This window comes from Syngnathus acus, chromosome 10 (genome assembly GCF_901709675.1).
Source record: "Syngnathus acus chromosome 10, fSynAcu1.2, whole genome shotgun sequence".
Taxonomy (NCBI): Eukaryota; Metazoa; Chordata; class Actinopteri; order Syngnathiformes; family Syngnathidae; genus Syngnathus; species Syngnathus acus.
In genome coordinates this window covers 6,763,152-6,782,141 of record NC_051095.1, presented here as the reverse complement: position 1 = coordinate 6,782,141, position 18,990 = coordinate 6,763,152, and the positions used below count along the sequence as shown (strand labels likewise).

The 18,990-nt window shown below is 43.4% G+C and overlaps 2 protein-coding genes across 2 annotated transcripts; both read left to right on the top strand.

Moving 5' to 3' along the window:
• The first annotated feature begins 1,733 nt into the window (after positions 1-1,733).
• Positions 1,734-10,758, top strand: sparc (secreted protein, acidic, cysteine-rich (osteonectin)). The gene is made up of 10 exons (XM_037263135.1): positions 1,734-1,839; positions 4,911-4,976; positions 5,172-5,330; positions 6,509-6,593; positions 6,876-6,997; positions 7,201-7,321; positions 8,375-8,508; positions 8,912-9,060; positions 9,158-9,306; positions 10,149-10,758. Exons 2-10 carry the CDS (start codon positions 4,920-4,922, stop codon positions 10,175-10,177), a joined length of 1,005 nt encoding a protein of 334 aa, XP_037119030.1. The 5' UTR covers positions 1,734-1,839; positions 4,911-4,919; the 3' UTR covers positions 10,178-10,758.
• A 2,018-nt stretch (positions 10,759-12,776) lies between these two features.
• g3bp1 (GTPase activating protein (SH3 domain) binding protein 1) lies at positions 12,777-17,570 on the top strand. The gene is made up of 12 exons (XM_037263130.1): positions 12,777-12,925; positions 13,745-13,857; positions 13,939-14,020; positions 14,959-15,132; positions 15,352-15,442; positions 15,521-15,611; positions 15,695-15,920; positions 15,990-16,094; positions 16,177-16,297; positions 16,375-16,500; positions 16,647-16,756; positions 16,970-17,570. The coding sequence occupies exons 2-12, from the start codon at positions 13,763-13,765 to the stop codon at positions 17,219-17,221; spliced, it is 1,473 nt and encodes a 490-aa protein (XP_037119025.1). The 5' UTR covers positions 12,777-12,925; positions 13,745-13,762; the 3' UTR covers positions 17,222-17,570.
• Positions 17,571-18,990: the final 1,420 nt, after the last annotated feature.

Sequence of the window (18,990 nt, the reverse complement as noted above, 5' to 3'; positions counted from 1 at the left end):
AATCACACCTTCTTCTCTCCGCCCTCTTTGATTATCATCACACCTAGTCATTTTCAGCTACCCATGACCTTTGACCTCTTGGTCATGTGATGTCGCTGCTACGCACCAACCTGCCCCAATGCCACGTCAGCGTGGAAAAAGAAGTGAGGTGGAGGAGGTAAGGAGGTAAATAAAGGAGGGAATATAAAAAAAGTGAGCAGTCTGGCAGAAAAAAAAAAGTGGTAGAGTGAGCCCCCCACTTCCTGCCTCCCCCCCACGCCTCTCTCTCTGGCTTTCTGGAAACTTCAGGACAGGGTGGAAAACGCCACGTTGCGTGTCACCCAGAACCTCCACCCTCCTCCAATCCAGCCGGTCTTATCATCACCAGGGACCAGACAGCTGGCGCGCTCGATTGCTTCTGTCTGACTTCAGACATTCCAACGCAGCATGTCATCATTGACAGAATGAAACGTGTCAATGGCCTCCAGGGAGCTCAGGTGTCATGTCATTTTCACTTTTATTAAATTTCTGTCGTTGACGAACATATTCATTAAGTATGTAAAGACCAAATCGGTGACAGCATTCTGATTAATTTACCTTTGCCCATTTGAAAGAAATTAATGCATGCTTTGAGTTTCGCAATGAATGGAAACTAAAATACCTGCAGGGTGGCACACAGTCCACAAAAAATGTTTTTTCTTTTTTAGGGGGAGGAGCAATCCCCATTTTCTGTAGAAAACGTTTTTCTTAATCAGTTTATCACAGTTTTCTCAAGCATTTGGGGTTTTTAAACAATTGCTTTTCTTCCCAATGCATTCATGAGCGCCAATTAGACTTTAGAATTAGAATTACTATATTCATGAAACAAAAAAATATATATTTTTTCCATTTTATGACTTCACCACTGTATTATAATCTGAATACGAATCTTAATCGGCAAGAAAAGAAAAAAGCAATTTGTTTCTTTTAGTTTGAACAACTCTAGTTTTACAACAACAAACCACTATAACAAAGATACAGAACACATGATGTGTTTTATTATTGACCGGATTATTTGCATTTCCATGAATTGCAATGGGAAAAGGTGCCCTTCCTTTTTTCCCCACATCTGTCAAAATTTGAATCCATAAATAGGAGCTTGACAAATACAACAGCCTACTGTAGCGAAAATAGCACGTTGAAGAAATCTGTTCTCAATTATCGCTTGAGGTAGATACGGCACGCTCCCTTGAGCTGCATATTAGTCCGATGCTAAGCTATGATGATGCTAAGCTTATGTGCATGTCCTTTCATGGGACCTTCAACTCTGTTAACGTGGCCGCCGCCGACAAATTGAACTTAACACAATACAACAAAAACAGCAATGAATCTATTTTAAAAATGCACAATATTTTTCAAAAAAATTGAATTGTTTTCATTTTCTCTACAATACCCTAAAAAAAAAAAAAAATTCACAATGCATTCTCAAGTCTTTATAGTTTTTACATTACCAACACCTATCTTTTTTTTTTTGTCTATATGATACATTGATGGGGGGACCAGTTTGTCGTTTGTCCCTGTGGCCTGCAAAAATTGCCTGCGCATTTGGGAGTTCCATCAAGTTTTCATCTGGATGATATAAACAACAACTTGGCGTTGAGACGCTCAAGTTATTTTGATGTTCTTTTAGCAGCACTTTGGTCGGCAATGTCAACAAGGGTAGCTCAATTTGTGGTTACAGTTTGGCCTCTCCCACCAGGCGGGGTAAAAAGTGGGGGCTGAGGAGGGGAGGGGGGGTTGTCCTACCACAGTGGGAAGCCTTCAGAAGTTCTCAAAGATCTTCTTTGCGCTGACTAGTCCGTTGCTTCTCTGCTCCCAAAGGTAAGACTTTGAAAATACTTCCACCTCACTTGGTTTTTATTGTTTTGTTGATTGACAGCTGCCCTGAATGGCCTACTACATTTGCACCGCATAAAAGATCATAGCGACAATCTTTTCGAACTTCAGATGTTTGTTGTCAACAAGAAACTTAAAAAGAAAAAACTGGAAAAAGTTTGAAGCATGAGGAGCAAAGTATTTGAGCAAACAAGAAAGGGTCGGTGCGGAATGAGATGTTTGCCACATCGGCAGCGGGGGAGGCAGGGAGGGCATTGGAGGGTCCGGGTGGTAGTGCGTGTGGGGGAGGGTTAGCGGTGGGTTTGTCCCAAGTCAGACAGTTCACTTGGAATGCCAAGAAAAAAGGACAAGCAAAAGGGTTAGGAACATCTCAGCCTGGTGTCCCCTCCCTTGTGAAGGAATGCAGGTCGTCAAGGCAACCTCTTACTTGTCCACCGACTTACCCTCACCCACTTTCAAGATTATGAAAATTTGCAGTAAGTCATCCAAAAGAAATTTCCTAAGATTCTCACAAAAAAGAGCTCAAATCAAATCAAAGCTTTTGTTTTGTCCACGAAAGCATCCTAAGTGCTCCCAAATACGACCAAAGCATTTTCCCCTGACAAGCAATGATGTGAATATAGCACGGCGGATCTGCAGGTGGGCAAGCTGCGCCATTGTGGGGGAGCATTTACTCTTCTTATGCCCTTTAAATATGGAGCAACTGACAGTCTTGACAGAGACATTTCTTTGCGGAAGACGATGTGTAATTATAGCAGTTTAGACATGAGTGGAGCACGAAGGAAGACATTATAAAGTTTGATACACATACATGTACAGTATGTGAATTTTTCTTATCCAGGTATGCATTCAAGTGCTAAAAGTGGGAGGTCTGCTGCCAGGTGTACGCTGCGTTTTCCCAAACTCTGCTGACAGGAAGTTTTAGTGCAATTGTAACGACGCAGGGAGTTACTTGCTTGGAACTGTAATTCCACCATTACTTGCATGTTGCTAGCGGCGCTAATAGTAAAAACATTTTCTTTTTGGATTAGAAAAACAATGCATGAAAATCATAATCTCGATTTTTGTGATTTTAAGGCCATTATTTCCCCATTCTCACACTAATTTATACATGTTCAATGTATTTCCTATAATCCATTTTGGCAGCAAGTAAGATGGAGCCGATACTAGCTAACTTTTGGCGGGAGGCATGGTAACCCTAGACTGGTCGCCAGTCATTCATAGAATATAAATGTTGTAAATGAAAATGAGTATTGAGACAAGTTGCAGATGACTGAGAATCTCATTAGAAAGTCAAAAAAAAAAAGAAAAAAGGAATTAATGGCTCTCAGGTTACTTCCCTGCTCTACTGAGCTTATATTACCTTCTCTTTTTTTCTTTCTGACTATAGAACCTTTGTCTTCATACCAGGAAAAAAAAAAACAGCACTACTTGGAGAGTCCCAAATGTTCTTTCAGGAGTATCAAAGCTAAGTTTCCAACTGAAACAACCAATTTACTTGGTGGAAGTTTGCTGCTCAGAAACTATTAAGCGTTAAGCTACAGAGGTAATAAGCAACTGGGAGCCTGGATTAGCAAAACAGTGTTAGCATTAACAACGCTGCTTTTGATGTACTTCACGATTTAAGTGAAGGCTGGGAGGAGTAACACTTTTAAAATATTTTTTTTCTTATCATGTCTATGTGTTGGTCACTACAATAAATATTTTAGTAGTAGAAGTAGTAGTAGTAGTAGTAGTAGTAGTAAAGGCATTTGGTGAACTTCAGTTCATGAATCCACATGTGAACATTTATGGCGAGGAGACCGAATTTGCATCTATCTCGTCTTGAAAGCACAACACTCATTCTGTGTGTGTGTGTGTGTGTGTGTGTGTGTGTGTGTGTGTGTGTGTGTGTGTGTGTGTGTGCATGCGTCAGGTAGTTTTCCTGGCGTGCTGACACTGCAAATCAAAGAGGTAGCTTGTAGCAAAGAGCTACTTTATGAGAGCGACTGAGCCTTTTCCAAATAAAACACTTTGTTTGGTACTTGCGTCACCTTCTCGTCCTCCTCACCCAATGATGATGGTCGTGTCCCTCCAAGTCAAACACTTAGATGAGGACTTCTCAATGTTCCCTTCTGGTTATTTTTAAAAGAGACCCTGCCTTGTACACAACGTTCCTGCTCTGGAACTTTCCACCAACAAACAAACAAATAAACAAGCTCGCTGACCATTACCGTCATCGTCTGAGAACATTTCAGACAAATGTACGCTTTAGTTTTGGGGGAACACAGAAGTTTCTTTTGTTGAGGAAGTTGAACCTTCACGTGGGAAATTAAGACATGGAAAATTAAGGTTTTTTCCTGAATAACGCACGTCAGATTATAAAGATTTTGACAATCTGCTGAGGCAGGAATTCAAAGATGATCAGATCATCTGGTGGAACGAAGAGAACATTCTGGATGTTGATGTTGAAAGGAAGCCAGTAGAGCAGCACTAGGTTTTTCATGCTTTGATGCCGGCATTTAGCAGCATCCAAGCGTTCCTCGTATATTTCTGATGTCTGCACGATAGAGACACTGAGCGGGAGTCTACCCAAACAAAAGAGCTTTTATGGAATTCCCCATTTGACAGCAGATGGGGGCAGACAGAATTCCTAAACAATGAAAGCTCATGAGGCCTCAAACAGACAGAATGCTTGCTTGTTCAATATCTGAGAAATAAACATGCAATCATGTTGATGTCGCACTGCTTGCCGTAGAAAAAGCTCAAGGATTCCAAAACACTCTTCTGGGACCTTCTGAATGTTTGCAAATTGCACTTATTCTCCAAGACTTCGCGCCATTTTTTGTCAGGTACAATGTTCAGAAAACATGATTGAAAATGCTTCGTGTCTGATTATAAATTTGGAGCGTCCCTTAAGCAGATAATAGGAATCAAGCAAACAGGGATGCAGTAGAGTTAACAGGTGTTCCTCAGGGAACCGTCTGAAGGTTCCTACTGATTCTCAATCTTTCTTAAAAAGCATCTGTGTTGAAATCCAAATAAAATGATTCCTTGTTTTGCTTTTGTAACCACAGACATAGAAGATGAGGATGTGGGTCATCTTCCTGGTTTGCCTAGCCGGGCACACCATGGCGGCTCCTGTAAGTCCTCTCTCTGACAACCGATCACTGTGTGTTTGTGTAAAGTCCTCAACAACCTCAAATGTTCTGTTAGAATAACTTGAAAGCCCAGTTTTTATCAGTCACTCAAAGTTCCTGGCAAGTTCTACGTGGTTTTGTTCCTCTAGGATTTTCATCCACATGCACTGACTGTTCAAGAAATCTTGTGTTTGTCAGACTGAGGAGCAGCCAATGGACGAGGAGCTGGTGGCGGTCGACGAGCAGCCAATGGACGAGGAGCTGGTGGCGGTTGAGGAGCAGACGATGGATGAGGGGCTGGTGGCAGATGAGGAACTGGTGGTGGATGAGCCCGTGGTGGAAGATTCAGTTGTTGAGGTGATTCAAAATAAGTCATTCACCAGAAAAGTTCTTCCACACTGCAGCCTCGATACTCTGAACATGACACCAATTAGTCCTGACATTCCCATTTCCTTTTTTTTTTTTTTTAAACCACAATCATCAAGACAGCAGAAGAAGACAAAACCCAAATATTTCTGCTTGTTTTTTTTTAACGGGGTAAAAAAATCAAGTGAAACAGAAGCTGTTCAGCAAAGAGATGGTTGCCAAGTTCTTCTCAATCGAGTCCAAAGTGGCATGAAATAAGATGGAGAACAAGAAGTAGCATTCATGGAACAGTATGACGATGACACTGAACCATCCAGAATCTGACATAATGCAAAAAAAAAAAAAAAAAAGGTTCTGGATGTTTGTGTAGGTGCTCCCTCAATAAAGCTGGATTAAGTTACAATCCTTAATATTTAGAACGAAAGAAATCCTTTGGACTTTAGGTCAAATATCTTCAACAAGAAGAGTCCACTCGCCTTTAAACTTAAGTGGAACAGTTGGAACTTTAGTTGTCCAGCTGGTTCTGATGAAGTCATCATGTTTACTTCCATTCCCAATCTTCCACATCATCATCTTCATAGTTGTTAAATCCGAAATTTCCGTTTGGAGACCTTTATGTGGATAAACAGAAAGATGCTTCCCTTTGGAAGTCACTCAACAGGAAATCAAGCGCAAAGACACAATGTTCTGTTTGGTTGGTTTCAAATGGGGGGGGAAAAAAAAAGGAACTTAAGTATGTGAACGTTGGCTCCTCCCGGGGTCCCGAAGGACCGCAAAGACCACAGCTGGAAAAAGCAGTCTCATGCAACCTCTCAGGAAGCTCTGACGTCTTCCTGGCTTCATTGCATGCGGACGCAGCTGCTTGTTTGGGTCCTGCCGCTCACAGGCTGGTTGTTTCAGGGTGGAACCTTCTGGAACGTGGCCGGTCCAACCTCAAAGCCTCGGTGGTCATAAATAAAAACTTGGCTGTGCTCGGAATCACTCCCTATCTGTGTTTTTTTTAAATGAAACAAGGAGAATTACATCTCTTGTTAAAACAAACACATAGCTTAGCCTTTAGACCACTAGCTTGATGCTAATCCCAGCAAATTTTCTCTATATGGAATCTCACGTTAATCCTGCTGCTTAATTGACTTCCGGTCTAAACTTTGACCTTTGCTGCTTTCCAGGAGACCGAGGTGGGCTCCAACCCAGTGCAGGTAGAGATTGGGGAGTTTGACGAGGCCATCGAGTTGGAAGACGACGTTGTCGAGAGTGAGCGCGCACACGCACAAGCAACCGCACGCGTTCACAGTTGGCCGCAACGTAATGTCTCTCTGGCTTCACACTCGTCTGGACTCAACAACCACAACCACAAGCAAAATGACATATTTGAGACCAGAATTATGTGTAATCAGGAGAACAGTCGCAAAGCGTACACAGTAGTAGACTGTTAGTTTGATGTTTTGCAGGAAGTCCGTGGCATGAAATATACAAAAGGCCAACATTGTGCAAACGATGCCGCTTTTTATTTCATGATGATGTGTTCTTATCCAGACGCATGCCTGCAGCACCAATGCAAGAAGGGCAAAGTGTGTGAGGTGGACGAGAGCAACACCCCCATGTGCGTGTGTCAGGACCCATCCACCTGCACCGCCGCCGAGGGACAGTTTGAGCATGTCAGTTTTTACCGGCGGCCATTCGCACAAAACAACGATATACATTTCTTCCTAACTCCTAGAACCAAATCAATCTGAATAAAGAATATTTGGTACTGCACACCACACCCAAAAGGTTCCTGGACCAGCAACACCGTCTCCGGAACTCAACTAAGAGTTCCAGTTGACGTCTTTGCGCCTCACTGTTGCGTTGTTGTGTTCAGGTTTGCGGTACCGACAACAAGACCTACGACACTTCCTGCCACTTCTTCGCCGCCAAGTGCGCTTTGGAGGGAACCAAGAAGGGTCACAAGCTGCACCTGGACTACATCGGACCCTGCAAAGGTGAACCCTCCACCCCGCTAATATTGAGCCATATGAATAGAACTGATACTACATTCAATGAAATGTCCAAGGAAGACATTTTGCAAATGGTGGACGTAACAAATAAATGGTATTTATTGTTATTTGATATCCAAGTAAATTGCATTAAGAGCTCGGTCATGAACCAAATTCAAGTTATGTCGAGGTAGTAGTGTACTGCCAAGTGTGAGCTGCAGCAGCTGCAGCGCTCTGTCGACTGAGACGCGTCCAAACACGTTTGTGTACACATTCAAAACTGGGCTGGAGTGCGGGTGTGCGGGGTTCAAGTGGAGAACAGGCTGACGCCACTGATATGGAAAGGCTTCCCACCAAGTCTAGTCAATGAGATGCTACTCTGCTAGATTAGAATCCAACAACTGGACGGTGCTTTGCATTTGTTTTCTATTTCACTAAAGAATGACAAATCAAGCATGTATATCCTGGTTTTGTAGGTCCCAAACACAAGTCCTTCCAAAACTCACTCAGTAGCATTACCTGGGAAGGACAACTTTTTTTTAACGGATTGACATGAAATGGCGTTGATACGCCGGACATACAAGAAAATCTCAAAGGCAATACACAATACTGAACACAAAGCTTGTCCTTGGCCTTTCCTCATTGAAACTAAGTGGAAATGAGTCAGGTATCTGAGACTGATGGGTAACCCAAAATCACAGGAAAAGTTTTTTTTCCATCCGTGCAAGCAATCAATTTCAACTGTTATCCAGACCAAACTGATTTACGGAGGTTCTGGACTGAATCAAGTGTTCTGAACCAGAAGCAGTCAAAAGTGGGTTAGGTTTGACAATTAAGGTGTTTGGAAACGTTGATTCCGTCAGGCAGTTCTAACATGTCGATTTGGAGGCACAGCCGCCAAGAGCTAGACATTCCTCGAGAATTACCTAATCAGATTTAAAGCTAAATTTGTATCCTGAGAAGGAATTCTTGTATCCAGGTTCAATTACTTTAACGTATTTACTATGGGAAAGTAGGTGTGATTCCTAGCTGCATCAATGGCGTTTTGTGACTGCGCAGAAATCGAACCCTGCTTGGACAACGAGTTGAGCCAGTTCCCCCTGCGTATGAGGGACTGGCTGAAGAACGTCCTGGTGACTCTGTACGAGCGCGACGAGGATAACAACCTGCTGACTGAGAAGCAAAAGCTCAGGGTGAGGAAAGCCACCTGAACGGCTGGCGTTATTCACCCCTTTCTTACTGATCAGGAGATGTCAAGAAGAATTGTGAACTGGAATCATGTGAAGCCCTTTGAGACGTTTTTGTGATTAAGGGCTTTATAAACAAATTTGACTTGACTGACGGTACACAAGAAAAGTCAGTGTCAGGTGTTAAACTTCACACGACAGTCCCAAATTTCCACTCTTTCACACAGCTACTGTACCGCTTCGGTTATGTCTGATAGAACCTCAGAAGATTGCCAGTGGGCCCGTAACCCGCAAACTTGTATCGCTGCAGTTAATCAAAAGAGTCGTGCATTCATTTGTCTTCAACTTTGGAAGCTGGAAACGGTACATTCAATGTTGTATGTTGACCTCGTGACTTGTGGTGGGGCAGGTGAAAAAAATCTACGAGAACGAAAAGAGGCTGAAGGCGGGAGAGCACACCCTGGACCTGCTGGCTCATGACTTTGTGAAGAACTACAACATGTACATCTTCCCCGTGCACTGGCAGTTCAAGCAGCTGGACCAGCATCCCGCCGACGGGTACGCATGCTCAGAAACTCAAGACAAGTCTGCCTCCAAATTCGCACCAGTATCCTGCTGACCACGGATACTTGACTGCTCTTGTTTGATTTGACAGCTACCTGACGCACAGCGAACTGGCCCCTCTGCGTGCCCCCCTCATTCCCATGGAGCACTGCACCACCCGCTTCTTTGACGAATGCGACGCCGACGGCGACAAGTACATCGCCCTTGAGGAGTGGGCCGCCTGCTTCGGCATTAAGGAGCGTGAGTAAAAACCACAACTCTCCTATCAATTTTTTTTATTTTTTTTATTTTGAAGTCCAACTCACTTGATATTGAGTCCGGGTCAAATATCTCGGGAATGACATCATAGAGAAGCAATTTTTGTTGCGTTAGCATCTTGGATGTCTAATTAATCTAGCAGCAGCGCTAACTAAACCCAAATCAACAATGGAAAATAGGTGTTCTATCACTTGGTAGCTAATGTATAACACACATGTAGGGACATAACAGGAAGTGGTGTGACATGAAATAGCGTGGCAGGAAGTACGTCCTTCAATTATAAAAACAGGACATCATTTCGAATTGACAGTGCGGAAAATTGATTACGACTCAGTTACTGGTTAGGTCTGTTAGTACATTTCTCAGAATATCATAAAAGGTTGATCATTGGTTTTAATAAGTAAAATCTAATGTTTGTAAATGTCTTATTTGGAAAAAGACACATTATCTACTTTTTTATTACTCTACTTTTACGGGCAAGTCAACAACCGAAAAGGGAAATTCACTGTTAAGAGGTTGAAATTCCGAGGATTTGAATATTATGTTAAATGAGGTGTCGAAAAATCCATCGCAGCTCCAATTTTATTATATGAGTTATCAAATTATTTAGCGGTTTAGGTGTTTGTATACATATCGATGGTTAATAGCATTAATATTTCACAGACGGCAGCAACACTTTGAAAGCGCTGTAGGACCTAACAGCAACAACTGCTGTTTGTATCTGAAAACAATATGTTGTTCAAAACCAAAAGACAAATCCTCCAATTAATTCTTTCCCACCACTAATCTTTACGTGTGCTCCGAAATGTTTCGTGTCTTTGCAGAGGATGTGGACAACGACCTCCTCATCTAAGATTCGCCCCCTCATGCAGAGGCGCCACACAACAGCTCGCTTCTTTGGGGACGAGGTGCTGATCGTTAAGTTTAAGTCAAAACAAAATATCACTTTTGGTGCTAATTGCTCTTTTCATTTTAAGATTTAAGTAACAAACTTTTCTGCCTATACCACTAAATAAGCAAAAATTCCAAAAGCGAAATGTGCACAAACTCACATTAAACTAAAGACTTCTGATGTAAATGTTTTTTGTTTTTATGATATTTAAATTTATGTTTAAGGACTTCCATTGGGCATCAATTAGACTTAAGTGTAAAAGTCCAAAAATAAAGTTTGGAAATAAATGTTCCCTGCGCTTGCTTTTCTACTCCAGACTTACTTTTTTGTTTAGTTGTTGGGCTCCACTACTGCGCGCACTCGCTCTTGCCTGGTTTCCATGGCGATGCTAGTCCCGCCTGGTTTCCACGGTGCTAAAATAAGTTGGGCATGTTTAACCAAGGGAAAGTCTCGCAGGCTGAGTTTTTTTTCTCTCTAATGTGTTTCTACTGACAACAGCAGCAAAGCTTACTTGAAGAAATACACAATAAAATCAATCAAATGATCAAACGTCTGCATGCCTTTGGTATCTTCTTCGCAACCCCTGCACACACTTTGGACAACGTGCTCTTCAACAGAGCACTCTCCAGATGCAAGACACTTCCCACACTGACCTGCTATTAGCAATTTCTGCTAAACAATTTGGACTCTTTATCATGATCAATTTAGCAAAAGTTAATGAATGAACCTAATTTTAAGATGACCACAAATCTACATGACTTCCTTTTCTTCATCAGAACCCCAGGAGACACTTTTTACATCCTCATCTTTACCATCATCATGATTTCTACCAACATGCAAACTTTGTGTCCCGATAGTGACATTAGCCTTCATATGATGTTAGCATTAGCATTGTTTGGCCACTTACGTTTTCATTTAACAACAAAGCACAATCTTTTAGATGATGAACAAATATGGAGAAAAATAATGAATGGAATACAAACTACTAATGTCAAGGTGCGGTTAATACACTGGGAGACATTTCTAGGCGGGGAATCATTCATTTCTATTGTTCCACATGAAAATGGAAAAGGATGTTTGCACCTGAGAATATTCCAACGTTGAGCGTGTCTTAACCCATTGCCTGCTGTTGGAATGCTAACGTTAGCATAGCAGCCAGCAAAGAGCTTCCGACAGGCCGGCGGCCCTCTGGGAGACGACCGCACCCTGTCACCATGCACACCTGCTCATCCCGGACTGGGCGGAAGACAGACGAGAATTCAGCTCCTTAAAAGGAAAAGAAATCACTGAGTGACTCTTGATTCCACAAACCTAAACTGCTCAACAAAATGCCCTAACAATGCATTTTTAATATTGTTGAATAATCTTCAGAGTATATAAATGACCAGAATTCATTTAATTTAATTATTTATTTATTTATTATTTTGACATTCCCTTGTGTGAACATTTATTTAAAATTTTAGTCTACTTAGATCTAGATAAATTTAATACAGCGACTATAAAAATCCAGAAGTTTGATCCACTTTATCTGTATATTAGTTAGCTAGTTATAGCTTCTTAAAATATATCTCAATATCATTATATTATACGTGGTCTTAAGAACAAACAAATAAACAATTGATCACCAATGCAATCTTCTTTAGACAAAGTAGCCATAATAGTTTTTTTTGTTTTTGTTTTTTAAAGTAAAATACAGTTTGTGTTCTCTACACGCACAGAGCATATTGAACTATCTGATGAGCCAGTTCTGACTATTTTCCTAATTGTAAATTGCTTGGGCTACTAAGTACTGTATACATATATTTACTGCGCATATATAGCTTACCAGTTAAATTCCAGTGATCTGGCAGGCTGGATCCATCTTACAGTTGTTAAATATCAACAGTAATCCGTCGTTTATCGTGGATAATTGGTTCGAAAAACCACCCGCGATAAGTGAAATCCGCGAATTACGGTCACCTACAAGAAGTACTGGGCAGGCTAACGAGTTAGCGGAAAGATGCTAATTCGCGATCGTGCTAACACGCGAAAACGGACTTCTAAAGGAATGTAAACGAACATTTGGAGCAATACTACATTGTCCTAAAGGTTAGACACATGTTTTATTTTGACTTTTAAATGTATTTTTAATTTGAAAAAAAAATCCGCGATGTAGTGAAGCCGCGATAAACGAAACGCGAGGTAGTGAGGGATTATAATCATTAATAATAATCGCTGAGACCGTTGAAAATACAGTACTTTATTTTAAATTAGCTGTGTAGTGATGGAGAGTTCAATCACAATGTTTGTGTCCGAGGATGGAAACATTTTTAAAGTCTTTCAAACAAGAAAATGAATTATAAAAGCAAACGTTTTCGAGACGTTTTATTATCGCAAAGTACAGTAGCGCGTACAGTCTTCATTAGTTCTTCAGCGGTACGCTGAGCTCGCCCCGAAGCGGCCAACCAGCTGCAGCGCAGCCTCGACTCCGCAACATTTTACGATTGGTTGTACGGACGGCTTACAGCGGGAACTGCGCGTGATTGGCTGAGAGTAGCCGAACGCATAATATGATTGGTTAAAAGTGCGGCTGGGGGAACTGACGTGAGTAAGGGCTGCGCGGCTGAAACCGGCGAGCGAGGGAGCACGTTGTCCTAAGTGCTTGTAGTCACTCATTCTAATACCACTTTTTGTACTAAAGCCACTTAAACTTGAGACAATCGACCCCTGGTGAGTAACATCGTGGATTGCGGCGCGTATAACTGTTAAAAGTTGCCATTTTGCTTCTTCCGCCGCATCGGTTTAGCTAATTGGGTCGGTGATAAAGGAACCGTCTATGTCCTGGAAGGAGGAAGCTATGTAATTACAATATTTATCTTAAAAGGCATCGTTTTCAATATTTACCGGCATTTCATAGAGCGACGAGGCACTCCCCGTGATAAGTGCGTTGAATGTCTTTTATCAGGCTCTTCTAGACGCTTTAGTCCGGGAATTAGCCAGCATCCTTGGGCTTCCCCGCCATGCTGCGCGCTTTCGTTTTTGCTCCAGGCCGCTGCCTGCCTTTCGCGTCGTTTTTATTTATTTTTATTTCTTTAAAAATTCTCTTGTTGTGCCACCCAATCCAGCGAATAGTTCTCCTGCTCTCGGCGCTTTTTGATCTACCCAAAACCTGCAAGTGTGACTTAAAAGTCGACCTGGCACGTGCTAGCCGGCGTCACTGAGCCTCGAGGCCCCACCGAAAAGTTCTGGAATCTTCAGAAAACACGCCCTAACCACTATATTCAACAGTGAGTTGTAGTGTTGTTGGAATTAACCTTTGATTATCCCCTACAAAGTACTTTCGATTAGGACTGGGCCAGTGTAGCATCACAATAGATTTCAGGGCTATTACGATAATCAGCAGCTGACACACCATACCTACAATAATGGTAAATGGATAAAAGTCGTGACTGGGGAGTTGGGAGTGAGGATTGATGTCAAGTACTAATGATATAGGTCCCCTACTCAATATTTACATTATGTCAATGATGCACCTTTTTTGTCATCCAGTTGAGTACTGAAGAAGAAATGGTGATGGAGAAGCCAAGTGCCCAGCTGGTCGGGCGGGAGTTTGTCCGACAGTACTACACACTCCTCAACCAGGCGCCCGACTACTTGCACAGGTACGCCCGCCTTACATACATGCACACGTTCACGACGACTGTGCGCACCTGCCCACTTTCACATCTTTTGTGTGCGTGTAGGTTCTATGGCAAGAACTCGTCGTACGTCCACGGCGGGCTGGACACGAGTGGCAAGCCTCTTGAGGCCGTTTATGGACAGTCGGTAGGTCGCACACCTGCTCCACATTGATTGCCACATCCTATGCAACATGTACGCCACAACAAAGGCAACATAATCCTTCCAACCCAAAAACGTTCCACAATACTTTCCACACAATGCCTGTCGAATAACACGGTACGTAGCAATCGCCATGTAAACCTTTCGACCCTATGCTCACAAGAAATGCTACACTATACACCTCAATCTCGATTTTACTCGCTTCGATCCTATTCAACTTTCTGTCTGTGGTTTGGTCAAGGATCCCAATTTTCTTTTTTTTCATAAATTTGCAAATAGTATCTTATATGGATGATATAAGGACCGTTCCAAGCTAAATGACGAGCGCGGCCATGAATTTCCGCAACCAATTTGAAGGCATTACTTCATACGAAATTGAGTTTGATCTTTGACTGCTTTATTACAGACAGCTAGGATTGTTTTGTTTTTGATTCAGAGAGGGGGAAGTTCGCGGAAGCGCCTCATCTGCAAAGTCGCTCAGAAGTCAGAGCCTGGCCAGACACATTAATGGTCGCTTTAGTCTCTCTTCCATCCAATTCACATAGCATCAAAATGACTTCCTCAATCCGCATGATATTGTCATCTGCATGTGCATCTCTTTTTTAATAAAACATAAACAGACTTTGATGTGTGAGGAGTGTTCAAAGTGACGGACGGCAAACTGGCTGCCCAACAACATGCCTGACTTGTATTAACGTAACAAAGGCCCCCTTCGGCTGCTTAAAAACATGCCTTTCCAAAAAACCAAGACTTTCTATACAAAGGAGTTTCGGGGTTAACGCGATTCCCAAACAAGTAAATAGGAGTTGCGAGCTTGGCGCCGAACAACCTGAAGCTGAGCTACCGCTGTACTTCCTTGACAACTGCAGATGTGCCACCGATTAAGCTTGCCAAGACTGAGGACGGGTGCGTGTGTGTTGCAGGACATCCACAAGCGTGTGATGGCGCTGAGCTTCCGCGACTGCCACACCAAGATCCGTCATGTGGATGCGCACGCCACCCTGAATGAGGGCGTGGTGGTGCAGGTCATGGGGGAGCTCTCCAACAACATGCAGCCCATGAGGAAGTTCATGCAGACCTTCGTGCTTGCCCCAGAGGTACCAGCCCGTGCCACCGCCGCCCATATTTCTTTTGCCAATTCTAACAAACATCATTTGAAGAGTTTCATGGAAATAGCTGGCTTGCACCTGCACTGGCTTGACGTAATTGCAGAGCGACATTGTTTTTAACCAGGCTGTAGCTTTAATTAAAGTGTTAGAATTGTTGAAGGTTAAAGTGGTGTGAAAAAAGATGCCAACGATGTTCTCCTCACTCAGGGAACGGTGGCGAACAAGTTTTACGTTCACAACGACGTCTTTCGCTACCAAGATGAAGTCTTTGCCGATTCCGACTCTGAGCCACCTGAAGGTAAATAATTTGATATTGTGGTGATGTCAAACTGTGGGAAAAACAGTGCGAAGCGTGAGTATATACACGTGTATTCAGAGTCTGATGAGGATGTGGAGGAGCTGGAGGAGCGTGTTCCCTCTCCGGACGTCATGGCTGACGAGTCTGTGCCTGCTTTCTACCAACCCATGTATGATTGTTATAGAGTGGACCTAAAGTAATTCCCAACACAGCTTACAACCCAGGAAGTCACGACTCTTTCTTTTTGCTTAGTACGGAAGCATCACACCCTGCTGAGGGGGAAGAAGCGGCGGCGAGCCCTCAGCCGGAACCAGAAGTAGAGAGGGAAGCGGAGGTTGTCAACGCGGTGGAGCTGAAGGCCGCCCCCGCGCTGGAGACACAAAGTGAAACGCCCGCACACGCAGCCAATGAGCAGACAGACAAGGACGCTGGCACAGAACCTGCTGAAACGGCGCCCGCCGCGCCGGAGGAGAACCGGGTCAGTGTTTGCATGCTCTGCGCTAACCAGACGCTAACCAGACGCTCACGTGGCACATCCTGTTTGCAGCCATTCTCGTGGGCGTCTGTGACTAGTAAGAATCTCCCGCCCAGTGGTACCGTCCCCGTGTCTGGCATCCCGCCACACGTTGTCAAAGCCTCCCCCGCTGCCCCGGTAGGACACGCCCGAGATCGCTGGTGTCCAAACAAATTTGAGGTTCTGCCTCTGTTTCTTGAGCATGAGTTCTTATCTGCAGGTGCGGGTTGACGTTAAGTCAGAGTCCCAATCGGCATCACAGAGACCTCCGCAGCGGGACCCCCGGCCGCGAGAGCAGCGCCCCGGTGCTCCTACCCCTGCACACAGAGGACCACGCCCAAGTATGTGCAAAAGAGGAAATTATGTCCAAAGTAGGCTTGGCTGTGTCAATTTACGTTTTTTTTTTGTTTGCTTCCAGTTCGTGAGGGTGAGCAGGGTGAGGCGGAAGTGAGGCGGATGGTGCGTTACCCCGATGCCCATCAACTGTTTGTGGGGAACGTACCACACGCCGTCGACAAGAGTGAACTTAAGGAGTTCTTTGAGCGTAAGTCATATTGACCAGGCACACTCAAGCAAATGATTTTGGGAGCCTAAAGGATAAACTGTACAATCTATCAGGATTTGGGTAAAAAAAACAAGTCATGTTTGACATCACATGCTTAATGTCACGGTGTGTGTGCTGGCCCGCAGAGTACGGAACAGTTTTGGAATTGCGGATCAACAGCGGAGGAAAACTTCCCAACTTTGGCTTTGTGGTGTTTGATGACTCGGATCCAGTTCAGAAGATCTTGAGCAGTCGGGTGAGCTTGGCCTGCTCGTCTGTCCTTTGACAAATATTGCTGCTTCGGCCACCACTTTGGTGTCAGGATGTTTTTTCTTTTCATCTGGCCCCAAACTTGCTTTTAAATTATTTGCCTTTTGCTTAATTGTGGGAATGAATTGCAATGGAAGATTAAGTTTGAGTGAGAAAAAGTCCAAGATCTTTTAGGTGCTTATGTGCATTTCATCTTCAGCCCATCAAGCTGCGTGGCGAAGTGCGCCTCAACGTGGAGGAGAAGAAGACGCGCTCAGCCCGGGAAGTCGAACGGCGGGATGTGCGGCCTCGCGGGCCAGGGGGACTAGGCGGTCCGCGAGAGCGCATCGGCGGTGGTGCTCCCAGGGGCCCGCCTGGGGTGGCCCGTGGGGGAGCTGCCCAGAAGCCCAGCTTTGGTTCCGGCCGAGGTGCACCACCCAGTGAGGGCCGCTACTCAGCGCAGCGCCCGTGAGGCGGATGGTGGTGATGTCTTGATGATTGGACTTGACCAAATTGACCTTGGAGCGTCCTTCATGTCTTTGGACTTTAGTTTAGTTTGCAGAGTTTTGGTCGTGTCACTGTCCTGTCCTCGCTGCCATCTTGACTCACGGACGTGTCCTGTTGTATTTTTTTTTCCTTCCCTTTTCCCCTCCAAGTGGACTGGAAGTGGGAAGTGGACTTGAATCTCCCCCTTGTTCTGTTCCTTAAAGGAACGCCGCGCTGGTGCTGGAGGCACCGGCATCTTTTTAGCAAGCTTGGCACTTCCCGCTGAGCATGCCCACCACAACTAAATTAAAACGAGTTCCTCTTTTAAAAACCTACGTGTCCAAGCCCTTTTCTTTATGATGTCAACACTCACTAACACCTGGACTACTTCACACACATAGTTAGACTCCATTGGTTCACAAATTTGTATTCAGCAGATACAGGTACTTCTGATTTTGTCCACAAATCAGAATTTAGTGATTTTTAATGATCAGAAAGAATTATTTTGCTCCTGGTGAAAGAAGGGAACTCTTTCATAGATAGGTTTTTAGACATCATCATAGTCATGGCTCTCCTCTGAAAGCACCCATGGCTGATACCACATCAATGTTTCCTGGCCTCAATGAATGCAACAAATGTTTTAAAATAAAAATAGTAGTTCAAGGTTTCATACAACAGACATTTTGGTGGAAATTTCAGCAAGTAATGTAGACGTTGATTAGTTATTTTGTGAACTGCATAAAAGAATGAATGGCTCATAGCCCCAGGTTTTGCTCCATTCAACAAAAGCAGTTCGTCAGCCTGCCACTAGGGGGCGGTGACGCACCGCCAACAAGAAGCGCGTAGCTTTTCACGATGAGGCAAAGACCACGTCGCTCGACTTTCATGTGACTTAACATTTGAAGTATTCCACGGGCGCCAACGACGCTTGCGTCACTGACACGCAGCCCACCACTTCAAGTCAACGCGCGTGACGTCATTGCGGAAGGCAAACTAAACGGCGCATTATTTCTGACTGCAAATCTCCACAATCGCATATGCACATCATCATCTCATATCAAACTATGCTCACGTATTTGTCAACATTTATCAACACCATGAATCGTAAAAAAAAAAAAAAAAAAAATCATTTGTTCCTAATGGACAAATCAACATGGAAGACGACTTTACCTTTAAAATAAACAAAAATGCAGTATCCATCGGTCAATTGCACATCAAGTCCAATCATCACAACTACAACAAATGTTTACATAACTTGAGCCTTTTAAATTCAAAACTAAAAATGAATTCGAGGAGCAAAGATTGACAACTAACTTAGTAAAAACAGCGATAACTATTTAGATATCATTCAACCTAAAATTGTCTCAAATGTTAAATATTTTCCAAACACTTTTGAAGACAGTATTAAAAAGCAATGCAGTTGTAGCTAGTGAGTCGACGCAATAAGGACTATGCCAGTCACCTGTAGCCGAAGAAATTTTGTCTTGTCAAATGCTCAGTCAAATTGATCTCCTTTTAATGCAATACTTATGTTTTTACAGGAATCTTGTTTTCTAAAGTGCAATTCATCACATTCAAACAGCAATTTTGTGATACTAAACGTTTTTCTCATCTGGTGTAGCAGACTACGTTTGGATGCACCGGTTTCAATCAGCACAACCAAATAATGCGATTTGATTTGCATTTGACTTGACAACGGTCAAAAAGATTCCATCATCCACAATTAAAGTTGTTTTTTCCTACCATTTGCGATTC